At 40.7% G+C, this 14,917-nt stretch overlaps 1 protein-coding gene across 7 annotated transcripts in view; it reads right to left on the reverse strand.

Annotated features, from left to right (window-relative positions):
* The window catches only part of bcas3 (BCAS3 microtubule associated cell migration factor), a 666,368-nt gene that overhangs the window by 562,276 nt on the left and 89,175 nt on the right, over positions 1 to 14,917 (reverse strand). For all 7 annotated transcript variants that reach the window (XR_010968541.1, XR_010968542.1, XM_068008504.1 and 4 more), the window contains exon 8: positions 7,096 to 7,197. Coding sequence is in view for 5 of the 7 variants with exons in the window: in XM_068008504.1 (XP_067864605.1) it covers positions 7,096 to 7,197 (102 nt within the window). In the remaining 2 variants the exon portion in view is untranslated. The remainder of the gene's footprint in view (positions 1 to 7,095; positions 7,198 to 14,917) is intronic.

Here is a 14,917-nt window from a genome sequence, read left to right on the forward strand (position 1 = left end):
TCCATCACACCCCTGACTTAAGCCTTATTGGCATCGGAGAGGCTCTGAAGGGTCAGGGGGTGAGCCACTTGTCGCAGAGTACCCAGCCTCTGTCCTCCTCTCGGTCAGGGGATCATATGCACACGTGGGGTTCTACAACAAAGGAAAGTAATGGCTATTTTCTTTAAATGGTGTATGAAGGAAACTTCCTGTAAAAATTATCAGTGACACCATGTGATTTAGAGGAGTGTGAGAAAAGGGCAACTAGCTCAGGCACACATTCAAAATAACAGTCAGGAACTATATTTATTTCTCTTTCCGTACATAATTTATAATGCATGGGGAATAATAGAATAATAGATTCAGATTGCATAAACAGCTTCCATAACTTTCTGTGCCAATTTCACTGACAGTTGGTCATCAAAAGCAAATTGCTAATATTGTAAATGCTAGTTTAGATATTCATTTAATTTTGGCCAGTACTCTCACTGCATTTTCTAGGTCAACTCTCTGCACATGCTCTGCGTTTCCCTTTGCTTTCTCCAATTGGTCATCTTCCTGTAACTTAACATTAAGCTAACTACTTCACTTCATCTATTTGTTTTCACCTCTTTCCCGTTCTTAACTTTTCACCTCTTTTTTAAAAAAAAATCCGTGTCCCTCCAACTCTATTTCCTCATTATCCCTCTTTCATTCTTGGCAACCTCTTTCTCTTGTTAATTTTGCTAACTCCTCTCTTAACCTTACTCTTGGCCACGTCTGCCCTCTCAGGTGGACGTAAAAGATCCCAACGCACTATTTTGAAGAAGAGCAGGGGAGCTCTCCCTGGTGTCCTGGCTAATATTTATCTCTCATCCATCACTAAAACAGATTACCTGATCGTTATCTCATTGCTGTTTGTGGGATCTTGCTGTGCGCAAATTAGCTGCTGCGTTTCCTACATTACAATAGTGAGTACACTTCAAAAGTACTTCACTGGCTGTAAAGAAGTTTGGGACGTCCTTAGGTTGTGAAATGCACCATATAAATGCTAGATCTTTCTTTTCATTCTAAAGTCACCTTGATGGACATCCTCAGCCTCTAGCCATCTCACACCACCTCAGTCTCTGGCTATCACTGAGTGTACTCTCACTGTTGAGACATACAAATAGTAGATAAAAGAGATTAAGGGTGAAGAAAAACCAAGTAGTGAAAATTACACATGGGCTCAGTAATACAAAATAAAAAAGGAAAAAGCTTAAGAAGTCGAATACAAGGAATGGAAAAAAAAATTCAAGAAAGCAACAGACAAAAAAGGGAAAAAAGGAGATTGACAGATAAAAGACAAAGAGAAAGAAGACAGACAAAATGCAAGCAGGAACTTCACTGAAATCATTTCAGAGGTTATGGATTGTTTTAGAAGTGAAGGCCAATATAATCTTTCAATTAGAGTTTCCATTACCAAATGTAATTCATTTGTACACATTCTGGGATTGGCACATTCAAAACTACTTTCAAAAAGCATCATTTACTGTTACTATAGTTCAAAGCAAACTGATTTGGAAAACGATGGATCAGAAATTATGGTACGCATGCAATATTTTAGACTGGACTTTAATCTCCGCCTCGAAAATCTAAAGAAACTAAACACAACACGGTCAAGTAACCAAGTATACAATTTTAAAAACGCCAACTCCAAAGGAATTCAGGAAGCACTTAAACAAATTGACTTGGGGTATTAGTTTAATATTCAATTTGTCCTCAACTGAGGAAAATGGAGTACCTTTAAGGGCATACTGCTGAGCATACAGAATAACTACATCCCCAGGATTAGGGTGTGCAAGCTAAACAAGCAGAAATCCAAATGGATCAACAAAACGATCCAAAGTCAAATAAGAAAAACAAACTTTTCAAACTCTACAGGGGGAAAGGTGAGGGGAACAAGTTGGATTAATACTGGAATCTTCAGAAATATGTTAGAAGAGTAGTCAGAGAGGCAAAGAAAAATCTGAAAATAAGCATTGTGGCAGAAAATAAACACAACAGCAAGACATTCTTCTCCTACAGTATTATAACTGTCAGAGAAGAGGCAAGAACTTCAAAGGACACTAACAGGGCTGAAAATGAGGAACATAAAATAGGTAAAGTACTCAATAAATACTCAACAATTACTTTCTTGAAGTGTTCAACAGGAAAGACATTAACAGCGTGCCTTCCATAGTAGCCCAGACTCTCAAGAATGGAGGGTGCTAGCTGGGACATAGGGTTTAAGGGTATTGAAGAGTTTGGATGGAGCAAGACCATGAGTGATTCATAAATGAGGATGAGAATTTTGAAATCAATGAAATGGAGAAATGGGTGCTTGTGGAAGTCTAAGAAGGTAGAGTTGATAAATAAACAGGACTTTGTATGGAATTGGATGTGGGTATAAATCTGGATAAGTTGGACTTTGGGACACCGGTGTGGAGAGCTTTCAAGAAATCAAGCCTGGAGGTTACCAAGGTGTGGGTGAGAGGTTCAGCAGTTGTGGATGAGGTAGAGTCAGAGGCAGCTAACATTTTGGAGGTGGAAATAGGCTTGACTCAGGGTGAAACAGGAGACTGAGAGACTCAGAGTCAAACTGGAGACTGTGGCTATGCACCGTAAGGTGTAGCCTGAACAAGCAGCTGGGAAAGGGGATGGAATCAGGGTCTGGAGTTTCCTATGAGAACCAAACAAGATGGCTTCAGTCTAGCCAATGATTAGCTGGCAGAAGTTTTTGGCTCATCCATGATTTCATGTCGAAGAGACAGTGGGACAGCAGGACAGCAGAGCAATAATCGTGAAGTCAAAGGAGTCGTAGAAAGTTTACAGAGAGGTAATTATATGATATTAAACAATATACGAAAGGTAAATCTGGACCACTATTTCAGGGTAAAGCTTTACAGTTAGACGCGGAAGACAGGCTTAATCTGATGAACGGCAACTTCAGTACTGATGGCAAGCAGTTCTTCGCAAAGTAAAAAGAGTAATTCATGAAATGCACAACTGGGGAGAAAGTTGCTTTTTCCAGATGGAAGGACTGATTTGGGCCAAATGGCCGTGCTCATCCATATTTATCTCGTGAACTTTGAACTCACAAGAACATTATACAATCCCTATTGGGATCTGTAGCACCAGTGGCCTATATCGCTTGCCTGCCATCCTGAAAAAAAAAATTCCACCCGAACTATACTTTTCAAACTCTCAGATCTTGAGGTTCCACCTGGAGACCACTTGTCTGTCTTTTTTGTTTTTGTGAAACTTTCAACTGCAATGCTTGTCGATTTACCCTGTGTGAGCAGAGCATCAACGCAATGTGCTCTGCTGGGGTGACAGTTCTGAATTCCAGGGCTAAGTCTGTAAATGTTACAATTTGTGCTGCTCAGGCACAAAAAGAAAGCCTTGCATTCTATTAAATATGATAATTGTGGTCTAGCAACACAATGTGGAAAAGAACATAGTTTTAGTGACACCAAGTGGTGGAAAAAGTTCAGAGCTATGTTCTTTCTGGGAGCCTAAACTGATATAATTTTTTTTTGAAAAGGAGTTTCTTAACATCTTAAAAAAATGAAAACGATGATGATTCACAGTCATCGACCCTTTGTTCCCAGTCTAAATCAAGGGATTGTTAAAAATATGTGCTTTTGTTTAAACAGTGTGTTGACCTGTTGGAAAGTGTGCATGTGTAGGCGTTGGGTGTAGACAAGATCTGGCTCGGCAGCGATTTCCCTATGGACGGATAACCTGCCAACATTCATTAACTTGGCTAACACACAAAGAATGGCCACTTGAACAAGGTACAGAGGATTGTCACCATCCATGGAACTGAACCCTAGCAGGTTTTAGCTCTTTCAGGATTGGAGAAAAGGAACTAAAAATGGGAGGGGAAGGCAGTGTGTTAATAAAGTCGCTAGCATGAGGAGCTGAATTAACATACCCCGCACAGATGAAAAACAAAAATTAAGATATGTTGGTATGTTGCTGAAAGTTGTTCTTCTTGATCACTTTCTCCTGACACACTCTACTGTTTTGACTACCTAGATCAATATTCTATTGGTTTTGTTAATGGCTGCTCTACATTGGTTGGACATGTTGACTGTCAAATCTACTAAGATTCCTAGTTCTCTTTCAACTTCATCTTCAGCTGTTTTGACACCATTCACGCAGAATGTTTGTCACCCATCTTTCCTTTGTGCTTTCGTAAAATTTGAAATTTTTGAAACATTTAGATGTTTCTATTCTACCAGAACATCCCTACTGTCCACTGACTCCCTCATAATAGTCTCTCAACATGTTTCACAAATCCACCTCCTAGTCTCTCTCAACACTGGGATAAATCCTATTTTTCCTGGGATTTATTTGTTTTGAGCCCTTTCAGCTTGTGTAGGACTTCAATCTCATTTATATTGATGTCATAGATTTTGCCTTGGTACGCTTTTTTGGGGAGGGCATGAGTTCATGTCTTCCCCTGTGAATATGAGGAGGAAAGTAATCATTCCAAATATTTACTATTTCATGCTCTTCCTCAGTTTTCCACCTTTTAAGGTTCTCACCTATTGTCTGACTGATCTCTTGCTATTGCACTGAAAGAAATTTTTAATGTTACGTTTTGCCTCTGCAGATAGGTCTCCCTTTGCCTCTCCGTTCACTCTTAACATGTTTCTGCATGTTCCTACATGCATCCCAGTGAACCCTTTCCTCTTTCTCCCTGCAAGATTTGTAGAAGTAATTATTCCTCTTTATTTTGTTTGTTAATTCATTTAGGGTGACGCTTATTTAGTCTGAGCTTACTGATCCTAGGTATGCATATATCCTGCAAGCTCAGCATTATTCCTTTAAAGATGTTCCATTATTTCCCCTACGGAGGTGCTGATGAACATCTTCCTCTAATCCATTTGCATTAATTAGTCCCTCACTTCTTTGAAATTAGCCATTAAAAGTCATGTACCTGGCTTTAGGTCTGTTATATCCGAATCCCAAACCATGCTAAACTCAAACATTTTGTAGTCACTGTTCCCCTAGGGTACCACAACGAATTCCACAAACTCTTCTGGGCTACACGACTCCTCCGAGACAGTTCATAGAATCATAGAATGGTTACAGCCCGTGCTGGTTCCACTGAAGATTTCAACTAAACTTACTCAATATTTCAATCAAAGTTGAAATTTTATCCAGCTCTTCACTCCATAGCGGAGGAGATAAGTAGGTGGCAAAATCCTGCTAGAAATTAAAAACCTCACCCTATAATCAGCCACTTGCATTTTCATTATTCACTATTCTCCAATAGTTAAAATAAAATTAATTGTAAAGATCAGGTGCTTTTTTTTCCTTTTTATCCAACTTCTCCATTTATTTGAATTTTTAAAAGTGGTGGTCATATGCAGCAGTTTGATAAGCATCTGAAAGAGAAAAAGATCAAGAAATATCTACGTCTCACAGCTGAAACATTAACCTATCTGGAGAAGGGTTATCTCTGCTCCCTTGACCTCATTCCCACTATAATGCTGACCACCCAACTTCTCTTTCTGGCCTCACGCCAGCTCACATTGTAAATGGTTCTATGGTTCTCTCTCCTCTGGTACTGTTCCCTTCCCTGTCAAAACTGCCATCATCACCCCCTTCTTCAAAAAAGACCACCTTAGAACCCTCTGTCCCCATCTCCAAACTCCCTTTCCTCTCCAAACTCCTTGAATGTGTTGTTGCCTCCCAAATCTGTGCCCACCTTTCCCATAACTCCATGTTTGAATCTCTCCAATCAGGTTTCTGGCCCTACCACAGCAGTGAAACGGCCCTTATCAAATGACATCCTCTGTGACTGTGGTGCATTATCCCTCCTCATTGTTCTCAACCTCTCTGCAGCCTTTGACATGGTCGACCACACCATCCTCCTCCAATGCCTCTCCTCCGCTGTCCACCTCAGTGGGTCTGCACTCAATTGGATAGGTAAGAGTGGAACCAATCATGATCAGAGCATCTCCGGCAATGGCTTATCTTCCCACCCCTGTAACATTACTGAGGATCTATCCTTGGCCCCCTTCTCTTTTTCATCTGCATGCTGCTCCTTGACAACATCATCTGGAGACATGGAGTCAGGTTCTACATGTACACTGACGATATGCAGCTCTATCTCTCCACCTCTCTCACGCCCTCTACTTCTTCTGTGCTGTCAGACTACTTCTCCGACATCTAGTCCTGGATGAACCACAATTTCCTCCAGTTAAACATCGGGAAGACCGAAGCCATTGTCTTTGGTCTCCGCCACAAGTGCTGTACCCTCACCATCAATTCCATCCCCCTCCCCCAACCTGACTGTTCGCAATCACAGCATCCTATTTGGCCCCAAGCTGATCTTCCAACCCCATATCCTCTCCTTCACAAAAGACTGGCTATTTCCATACCTCTGTAACATTGCCTGTCTCCACCCCAGCCTCAGCCCATCTACTGTTGAAACCCTCATCCATACACACGTCATGTTCAGACTCGACTATTCCGATGCTCTCCTGGTCAGCGTCCCATTTCTTAACCTCCATAAACTTCAGCTCATCCAAAACTCTGCTGCCTATATCCTATCCCACACCAAATCCCGCTTACCTATCACCTCTGTGTTGACTGACCAGTGCTGGGGGCGGTTTGGAGGGGGGGGGGGGGGGGGGGGGAAGAGCGACCGGGTAGTGGGGGTTGATCGGGAGAGCGGCGGCCGTTCAGGGCAGCTCAATTTTGAAAAGGGTCAAATCTCTACTGCTCACGAAAAAGGTAAATTAAGCAGCTGTATTTCAAACCACAGTCGACAGCAATGGAACCATGCTTTTGATATTCACTGCAGCTTTATAATGTAAATGAATAGGGCCCCTGCTATTTATGAACCCCATCAAAACATACTCTAGAATTAATATTTTTAAAGACATTACATTTAAAACAGAAAAAAACACAAATACAATATTTTGAAAACCATTGAAAAATGGATTTAAAAAGATAAAAACTGGATTACCTCAGTTTGGCCATACTATTATAAAGTCATTAGATGTATCATCTTGTATCTTGAATGCCAAAAAGCAATGAAAACAAACAGATTTCTTTCTCATAACATCTCACAGTGCGTTTCTGATCTCTCCCTACCTTTTGTTACAATGCAGCTCGTAGATGGGGGTTTTGAACTGGATGGACTTGACCATTTCGCCGCTACGAAGAGAGTACAGATCCACACAGCAGTACGGTGGGCTGGTGACAAAGAGAAACATAAATGAACTTACACATAATGTGCTGAACTGGTTCTAAACACTGCTATAGTTGGCCTGAAATTATTTTCAGTTTGATTTTTGAAGTTCAACTGAGTTTCCAGATTTTGTGATTCATGATCAAACTTATAAACGTTGATGCAACACTGCAAAAGCATTCAGAATACACGAGTCTTAAAAAAACGCAATCTAAATGAAGAGGCCAGGAGGAACACTCCAAGCAATGCAGTCAATTCCTGCAATACATCCAATCTACTGACCTAACCAAGAACTGTCATCACCCGATCAATAGGATAAGTGATCTGGCATGGCCCTTCTACACTTACTGCACGTAGATGCCCAAGTTTCTCAACGTTGCATAAAATGTCCCAGAGGCAGTGAAAAATGCCAGTCTATGAGCCGATCTGAGTGATAAGAAATCTTTTGCCCTACATACCACACATGTACCAGTAAATACAAGGTGCTGAAACTCAAAGTCACATTCAGTGTGAAGGGCACTGCTCAACCACTAACCTACTAGATCAGATGCAACTTCTTTGTCACCACCAAGCAACAAAGAGAGTGTGAGTAGCACAAGATGGCTACTCAACACCCAATTTTCTTTCCAGACTCCCTCCTCTTACATAGAGTTACGTAGAGTCTATGGCACAGAAACAGGCCATTCGGCCCAACTGGCCATGCCGGCGTTTTTTATGCTCCACACGAGACTCCTCCCACCATTCTTCATCTAACCCTATCTTCTTCCAATTAGATCTCTGATGGCATGTCGCTTCACTGTATTTCTTCCTGCAGTCAGCAGGAAGCACCACAGGTATTCTACACTTAATAGAAAGGAAGGACACTTCAGCAACTAAACCCATCCCCATTCCTCTCTTTCCAAACAGTTTCCCTTCCCGCGCCAGTAATGGACTATTTTGCGGTAACTGGCAAAAAGACATAACAGTGATATGAACTCAAACCTTCTGGCTGAGAGTATATTGTTCCAGCCACTTGAACCACCAGGGCCCCCTACTGGTCAATAAAGTTCTGATCACACAAATATTCTAGGGGAGAAGTAGTTTTAGTGCAAGATAGACAAAATAATTTGGTGATTCAGCATAAAAGTTAGGAAATAATTTATTTTGATATTTAAATCTTATACAGGTGTATGAATTATATTACTTTGCATATGCAATAACTAAATAATGCTGCTTCCTCTTGCAGAGCCTTGTGCAAAGCAAATGCTGTGATGTGACTACAGTCAATGAATCCAGCGACCTTTTCACTCTACAGTGCTCATGACAACTCAATTACTTAAGTCACGAAATTTATATCCCAAATTTTGGATCAGCACAGATGTGGTTCGGGGAAAAAACATTCACCACAACAAATTTCCCAGTTTTTCAATCAAGGGATGGGGTGGGTGGGGCTGTTAATATTCATTCAAAATGGACAGATTCCATTGAGAAAATGTGTCTTCCCCTTGTTGGAACTAGCATGGACAGCACGCCATTTACTGGAATACAATGGACACATTAATGACACACGCACAAAGAATAGAGCAGGGGTTTGAAACTAGCCACAAACATCAGAGATGGAAGCACTTAAGTGGTAAATGAGAAAAATATGCGTCACTCAATAGTTCATAAAACTTTTTTAAAAAATTTCCAAGCAATACTCTCATCCAAGATGCGTAAATTTAAAGAAAACATTATGTGTAAAATATTAAGAAAATTAGTCACAAATAAAGATGATGAGGACAGAAAGGAAGAAAGTAAGTTAAATTCTTATTTCAGCGCACGAAATTCTGATTATGGTCAAAGACATTTGAAACGGACAGAAATGTCAGCGCTCATCATAAATGTGCAAATAATTAAAGTCGAAAAATGGGAAGTATCAATGCGATTTGAACTAGGAAATTTAAACCAGACCAAATTAATGTTTGGGTTCTGGGACAGTTCTGGTAAGAAAGTAGATCAGAAGGCATCAAGTAATCCACTATTTTCATTTACATTTCTGTCTTACTGGATATCACAAGTGAAGGGGGGAAGTCAACACAATAAACTCCTTAATAGTGTTATTTTGTTGCCCAATTTAGTACAAGACAACAAATTAAAAACAGAAGAAGAAAAAAAATGACAACTAAATTTAATTTAGATTAAAATATATATAGACAATTTATTTCAAATCTACCTATATCTATGTCGTGCGTGTTCATCACACTTTAGGAACATTAGGAACAGGTTGTAAGCCATTCAGCCCCTCGAACCTGCTCCGTCATTCTATTAGATGATGGTTAATCTGCACCTCAACTCCACTTACCCGCCTTTGCTCCGTATCCCTTGATACCCTTACCTAACAAAAATCTATCGATCTCAGTCTTGAAAGCTCCAATTGTCCTAGCATCCACAGCCTTTTGGGGGAAGAGAGTTCCAGATTTCTACTACACTTTGTGTGAAAAAATGCTTCCCAATTTCTCTCCTGAATGGCCTGGCTCTAATTTTAAGATTTTGTCCCCTTGTTCTCGATTCCCCCACCAGAGGCAATAGTTTCTCTGTATCTACCCTATCAAATCCTTTTAACATTTTGAAAACCTTGATCAGATCACCCCGCAACCTTCTAAACTCAAGGGTACTTTAGGTATCACACATGCAAATCTCTGTATCACATTTTTTTTAATGATGTATGAAAAAAAAAGACACTAAGTCATTCTCTGGTTTCTTTTGACCTTGAGGAGCAGCTGAGAATTCACCAGCTGCCAATCTACAGAACAACTTCCCCACCAGCAGCAATCAGCCTCTAACTGGCCTCAGGACGTAACTATTTACAGAAACTTAAAAGCTTCACGAGGGCACACCAGGTTACACACAGCTCTACCTCAGCAGTGGAATGATACATTGTGCGTGACATGGTTATAACATTCCTGTCCTTATAAAACAGCGAGCAACGTGGCACGAGATCCATTGGTTAACATTGAAAACTAAAAGTTCTGTCTGGCAGCATGGCAGCAGTGGTAAGGTACAGATTTGATTTTCCCCACACCTCATAATTCCTGATCTCACTGGGCGGATGCAGGGCAGAGGGCCAGGTCCTTCCCAATACAGAGGGCAAAATTAGAGGCAGTCTTGCCCTTTTAGTGTCCAGCCCATAACAGCAATGGTAGATGCCCAAGAGCAGACTACCAGCATCCCTCTTGGCCATGGCTAGTGAGTGATCAGACAGGAAAAAATAAAGATAGTTTAACCATGAACAAAAATATAAATAATTCTCCCCTACCTTTCAGTTATTTATATTGTGGTAATATTAAAAAAATACGCCTCTAAATCCAGAACCATCTGGAGCGACTGACTTACTTATGGGTCCGTCCATAAGGATATCATAATATTGCAATATGGTACATGTATTTCATGGCGCTGCCTGGTATCAAACTGTGAAATACAACTTCAGCTGCACCATGATGTACCACAGCCATTTCAGTTGGAATCACGGACTGATATGGAGTCTAGTTCCTCCCTTCAACTCTATACCCTTTCTGCATCCTAATTTTGTCAATTTAAAGAAAATCTAATATTGTGTTCTAAAGAAGGAAATACACATAGAAATGTGCTTTGAGGCTGTAAGACTCAAATTCATTATCCATCCACAATTAATTATGCATCATGCTGTTATCTGAATCCTCTCATTTTAATGGCTTGTAACACATTCTAAAGTATCTATAATCTGACTGAGATATCTAATATATATTCTATCCAACCACATATCCGCTCCATCACCAAGACCGCCTACTTCCACCTCCATAACATCACCTGTCTCCGCCCCTGCCTCAGCTCATCTGCTGCTGAAACCCTCATCCATGCCTTTGTTACCTCTAGACTTGACTATTCCAATCCTCCATAAACGTGAGCTCATCTGAAATTCTGTTGTCTGTATCCTAAATCGCACCAAGTCCCATTCACCCATCATCCATGTGCTCACTGATCTACATTGGCTCTCGGTCCGGAATGCCTCGATATTAAAATTCTCATCCTTGTTTTCAAATCCCTCCATGGCCTCGCCCTCTCCCTATCTCTGTAACCTCCTCCAACCCTACAACCCACCAAGATCTCTGCGCTCCTCCAATTCTGGCGTCTTGCGCATCCCCAATTTTAATCGCTCCACCATTGGCGGCCATGCCTTCAGCTGCCTAGGCCCTAAGCCCTGGAATTCCCTCCCTAAATCTCTCCGCCTCTTACCAATCTATCTTCCTTTAAGACCTTCCTTAAAACCTACCTCTTTGACAAAACTGTCCGAATATCTCATGTGGCTCGGTGTCAAATTTTGTTTGAAAATCGCTCCTGTGAAGCGCCTTGGGACGTTTTACTACATTAAACGTGCTATATAAATGCAAGTTGTTGTTGTGGTGGTGGTATGTACTTGAGAAATAACACAGCTGTAAACTACAACCTTTTATGCCTTGACATGCATGTTCCAATGAGTTTACATCACCATCAGAAGATGCCATTTTGCATTAGCCCTGTGACATCTCATATATTGCTCTTCATAACTAATGACCTCCTCACAAGAGCAGAAAACATTTATAACCAATGGCAGAAACAAGGAGTAAGAGTACCTTACCAATATTACACAAATTAAAAGGTGACTAGTCAATGAGTGACAGATGTGTATGGGATCCCTCTCTGAGTTTAAGCATATGTGTCAACTTACCTAAGCAGACACTAGTTTAATTGATTTGCTATGATTAACATGGGCATTGGGAATGACTGGCAACCCATCCCAACCGAACAAATACCGTCTCTGTTGTTCAATAAGACGAAGAACTGAGGTATTTCTAAGATGCATTCTTCTGTCTCCTCAGTACAAAATAGCTACGATGATTCTCTCTTGTAGCTCAAAGGTTTAAATTTCCCATTAAGTATGCTAAGGTCCTTCAATAAGGAGACTTTTCAAAAAGTGCCAAGATGCTCAGAATAGTTGTCTCAATTATAACCGAATCCCATCCAGGTGGAAAGTACATTGGTGAGCAGTTGAGTTAAGGTTGTGTGATGGCGAGTTATTATCACCCTATTCACAAGCCAAGACCTTTCCATTAATCTTTGGCATCAAACTTAAATCAGGTACAGGTGAGCTTTTAGGAATGTGATTGTAATACTTCTCTAGATTCAAATCATTTGAACCTTTTTCTCAAGAGAAAAGACGCTCTCCACTGGGTTTGGAAGGTTTGTTCTGAATGAAGTTGAATAAACGTGCGGAATCCAAGATGACTGTAGCTGTTGGTCAATACTGTTGTAGCCTTTTCCATTGAGCGTTAGGCCAACCTAGACTGCCTCTTTAACCTTCACTCTTCATGCGCATTTTAGAGCAGCGCTAGCAGCTCATATTAGGAATAAAGCATTATGTTGGCCCGGGATACACAAAGGCTCCTCATATTTGGATGACATCGGCTTCTCTTATGAATGAATCCCATGGAATCAATAATTTTGCTCAGACAAATTCAGAGAGTTTTCTCTGGGCACAAGATCAATTAGAAGTAGCCCATGTAATCCCGGTTTCAAATTCCTGCTTCTTTGCACCATACTCAACCTGACAATCAGTTGGATAATGAAGGAGGCAGAAATAGCCAGATATAAAATTTTTGTTCTTGTTTTGTAGAACTTAATGGCTGTTAATCTCAGGGAGTAATTTTAACCTAACCTACCCAGCAGGAAACTGATTGAATCAAGTCAACCGTCCATTTTACGCCCCGACTGATTTTACTTTCCACTGAAGTCAATGGAAAATAAAATCGGGCAGAGTGTAAAATGGACACCCGATCCAATCGCGTTAATTTCCTGATGGGCGGGTTAGGTTAAAATTACCACCCTTAACCTCCTTCTAAACAACACTGTGACAGGTTTGCAACAATGAGGAAGCGGGTGTTCTGCCCATCTCTGTCCACGGTCACGTTGAATCACTGAGAAACTACTTTCATTTTCAATCAAGTTATATAAAGTCAACCTTCTAATGGACCTTTTTTTTAAAGAAAACATTAAGATTGCATTGGCTTTTCTGCAGGTAGGGTGGGGAAAGGTAACCATCACGCAAATGCTTGTCAAAAGATTGTCAAGAGCTTTTAGCTTCCCAAACCTGAAGTAGATTCCTGCCCCCATCACTGACTCAGTGGTGTTTACCCAACAAGGCAGAATTTTGTCTTCCATCTCCAGAATTGCAAATAAAAACTTAACTGTTTGGAGATTAAACGTACATTCAGTTAGATGACAAGGCGGGATTTATGACTTAAGATAAGTATACAAAAGCTTATAGACTTAAGCTCATAGACAAAAGCTTAGACCAAAAATGATCCTAGATCATTTCAAAGAAGAGCATGTAGAGTCCTCAGAAATGGATGTGTGGTGAATGTGTAGCAATTTCCCACTTCTCCGATGGGACTGTCTCAAGGTACGCTCATTTCGGAAGAAGGTAAGCCAGTTTCTCAGGTCTACACTGCAGATTCATCACCCAATCACCTGGCCCGTGCAATAGGTAACCAGGCAAAGTTCTGTACTCGCAGCTAAAAAAAGTACATTAAGGTCACAGGCTTACGAGGGTAAAATTGCTACAATGTTTTCTGAATACCTGATAAGCCGCTGAGGATCAAAATTTCAAAGTCTGGAATCTTTTTAATAGAGCTGTTGGAAGGAGTTGGTAAATTTCATAACGGTGCACTCTCTCACCCCCAAAAGTACTTCACTGATGGCACTTGTTGCCTATACCTAAGTGGGGAAACAGGCCAGAGAGGGTCTGGGGTTGCTGTGAATTTCTCCTCAATGAACAGTTTGCCTCTCACGATGGCTCAGTCCCTCACAATCATTGATTGCACGGAATGGAATCTGTATTTGTTTTAAATATATCCCATAAGGGGAGGCTGCCACAGTGACTTCGCAATGAACGGTCTCCAGGTTAATGATGCAAAAGATATAAATTACCATTCATTAAAACGTAAGAGCTGGCAGAGGCACGATGGGCCGAATGGTCGCCTTCTGTGCTGTATTTTTCTATGATTCTAGTGTGGGGACTCGGTGATAATATAGAATTCTCAACTACATTTGTTTTCAAACTGCCCCAGGTACATACGTGTCCATCTTGGAGAGCAGGAAGAGGAGGAAAAATGTCCGAAGAATCCATTCTTAAACTGCTGAATTGCATCTCTTGATTAACCAGTCACTGTCTATGGGTGGAACCATCCTGATTGTGGAACGTGCATTAAGAGGTTGGATATTCTTAAATGTTGACATTTTTCTTAAAAAACGTAAACAAATATTTGCAATTTCAGTTGTTTTTAATTGCAATAGTTCAAAGCACAATCAGTGCACAATGATGTCATCTTACCCAGGATGCACCACTGGCGCACTGTTACATGTTAATTTCTCAACAAATCAGCAACAGTGATTCAGATGTTACATTTGGCAGAGAACTTCCTCTGGTGTATAAACCACTGCAATTTACCAGGTTTTAAATATGGTTTCAGTTCTTCAATGAGGCACAGCTTTGGGTAGAACATTTGAAAAGCAGAATTATTCAGTGTTGGGAAGCACCAAATATAAAGCCATTATCCTGGAGGGTAGGCCACAACAAAACAACTTCACAATAAAGGAATGTTTTGCATTGTAGCCTATCAGCGACTACATCGCTTTGCTAAATGACAACATCATCTTCCCTGCTTATTTCAACTGACATTTCAATTCTCC

Source organism: Heptranchias perlo, chromosome 28 (genome assembly GCF_035084215.1).
Source record: "Heptranchias perlo isolate sHepPer1 chromosome 28, sHepPer1.hap1, whole genome shotgun sequence".
Classification (NCBI taxonomy): Eukaryota; Metazoa; Chordata; class Chondrichthyes; order Hexanchiformes; family Hexanchidae; genus Heptranchias; species Heptranchias perlo.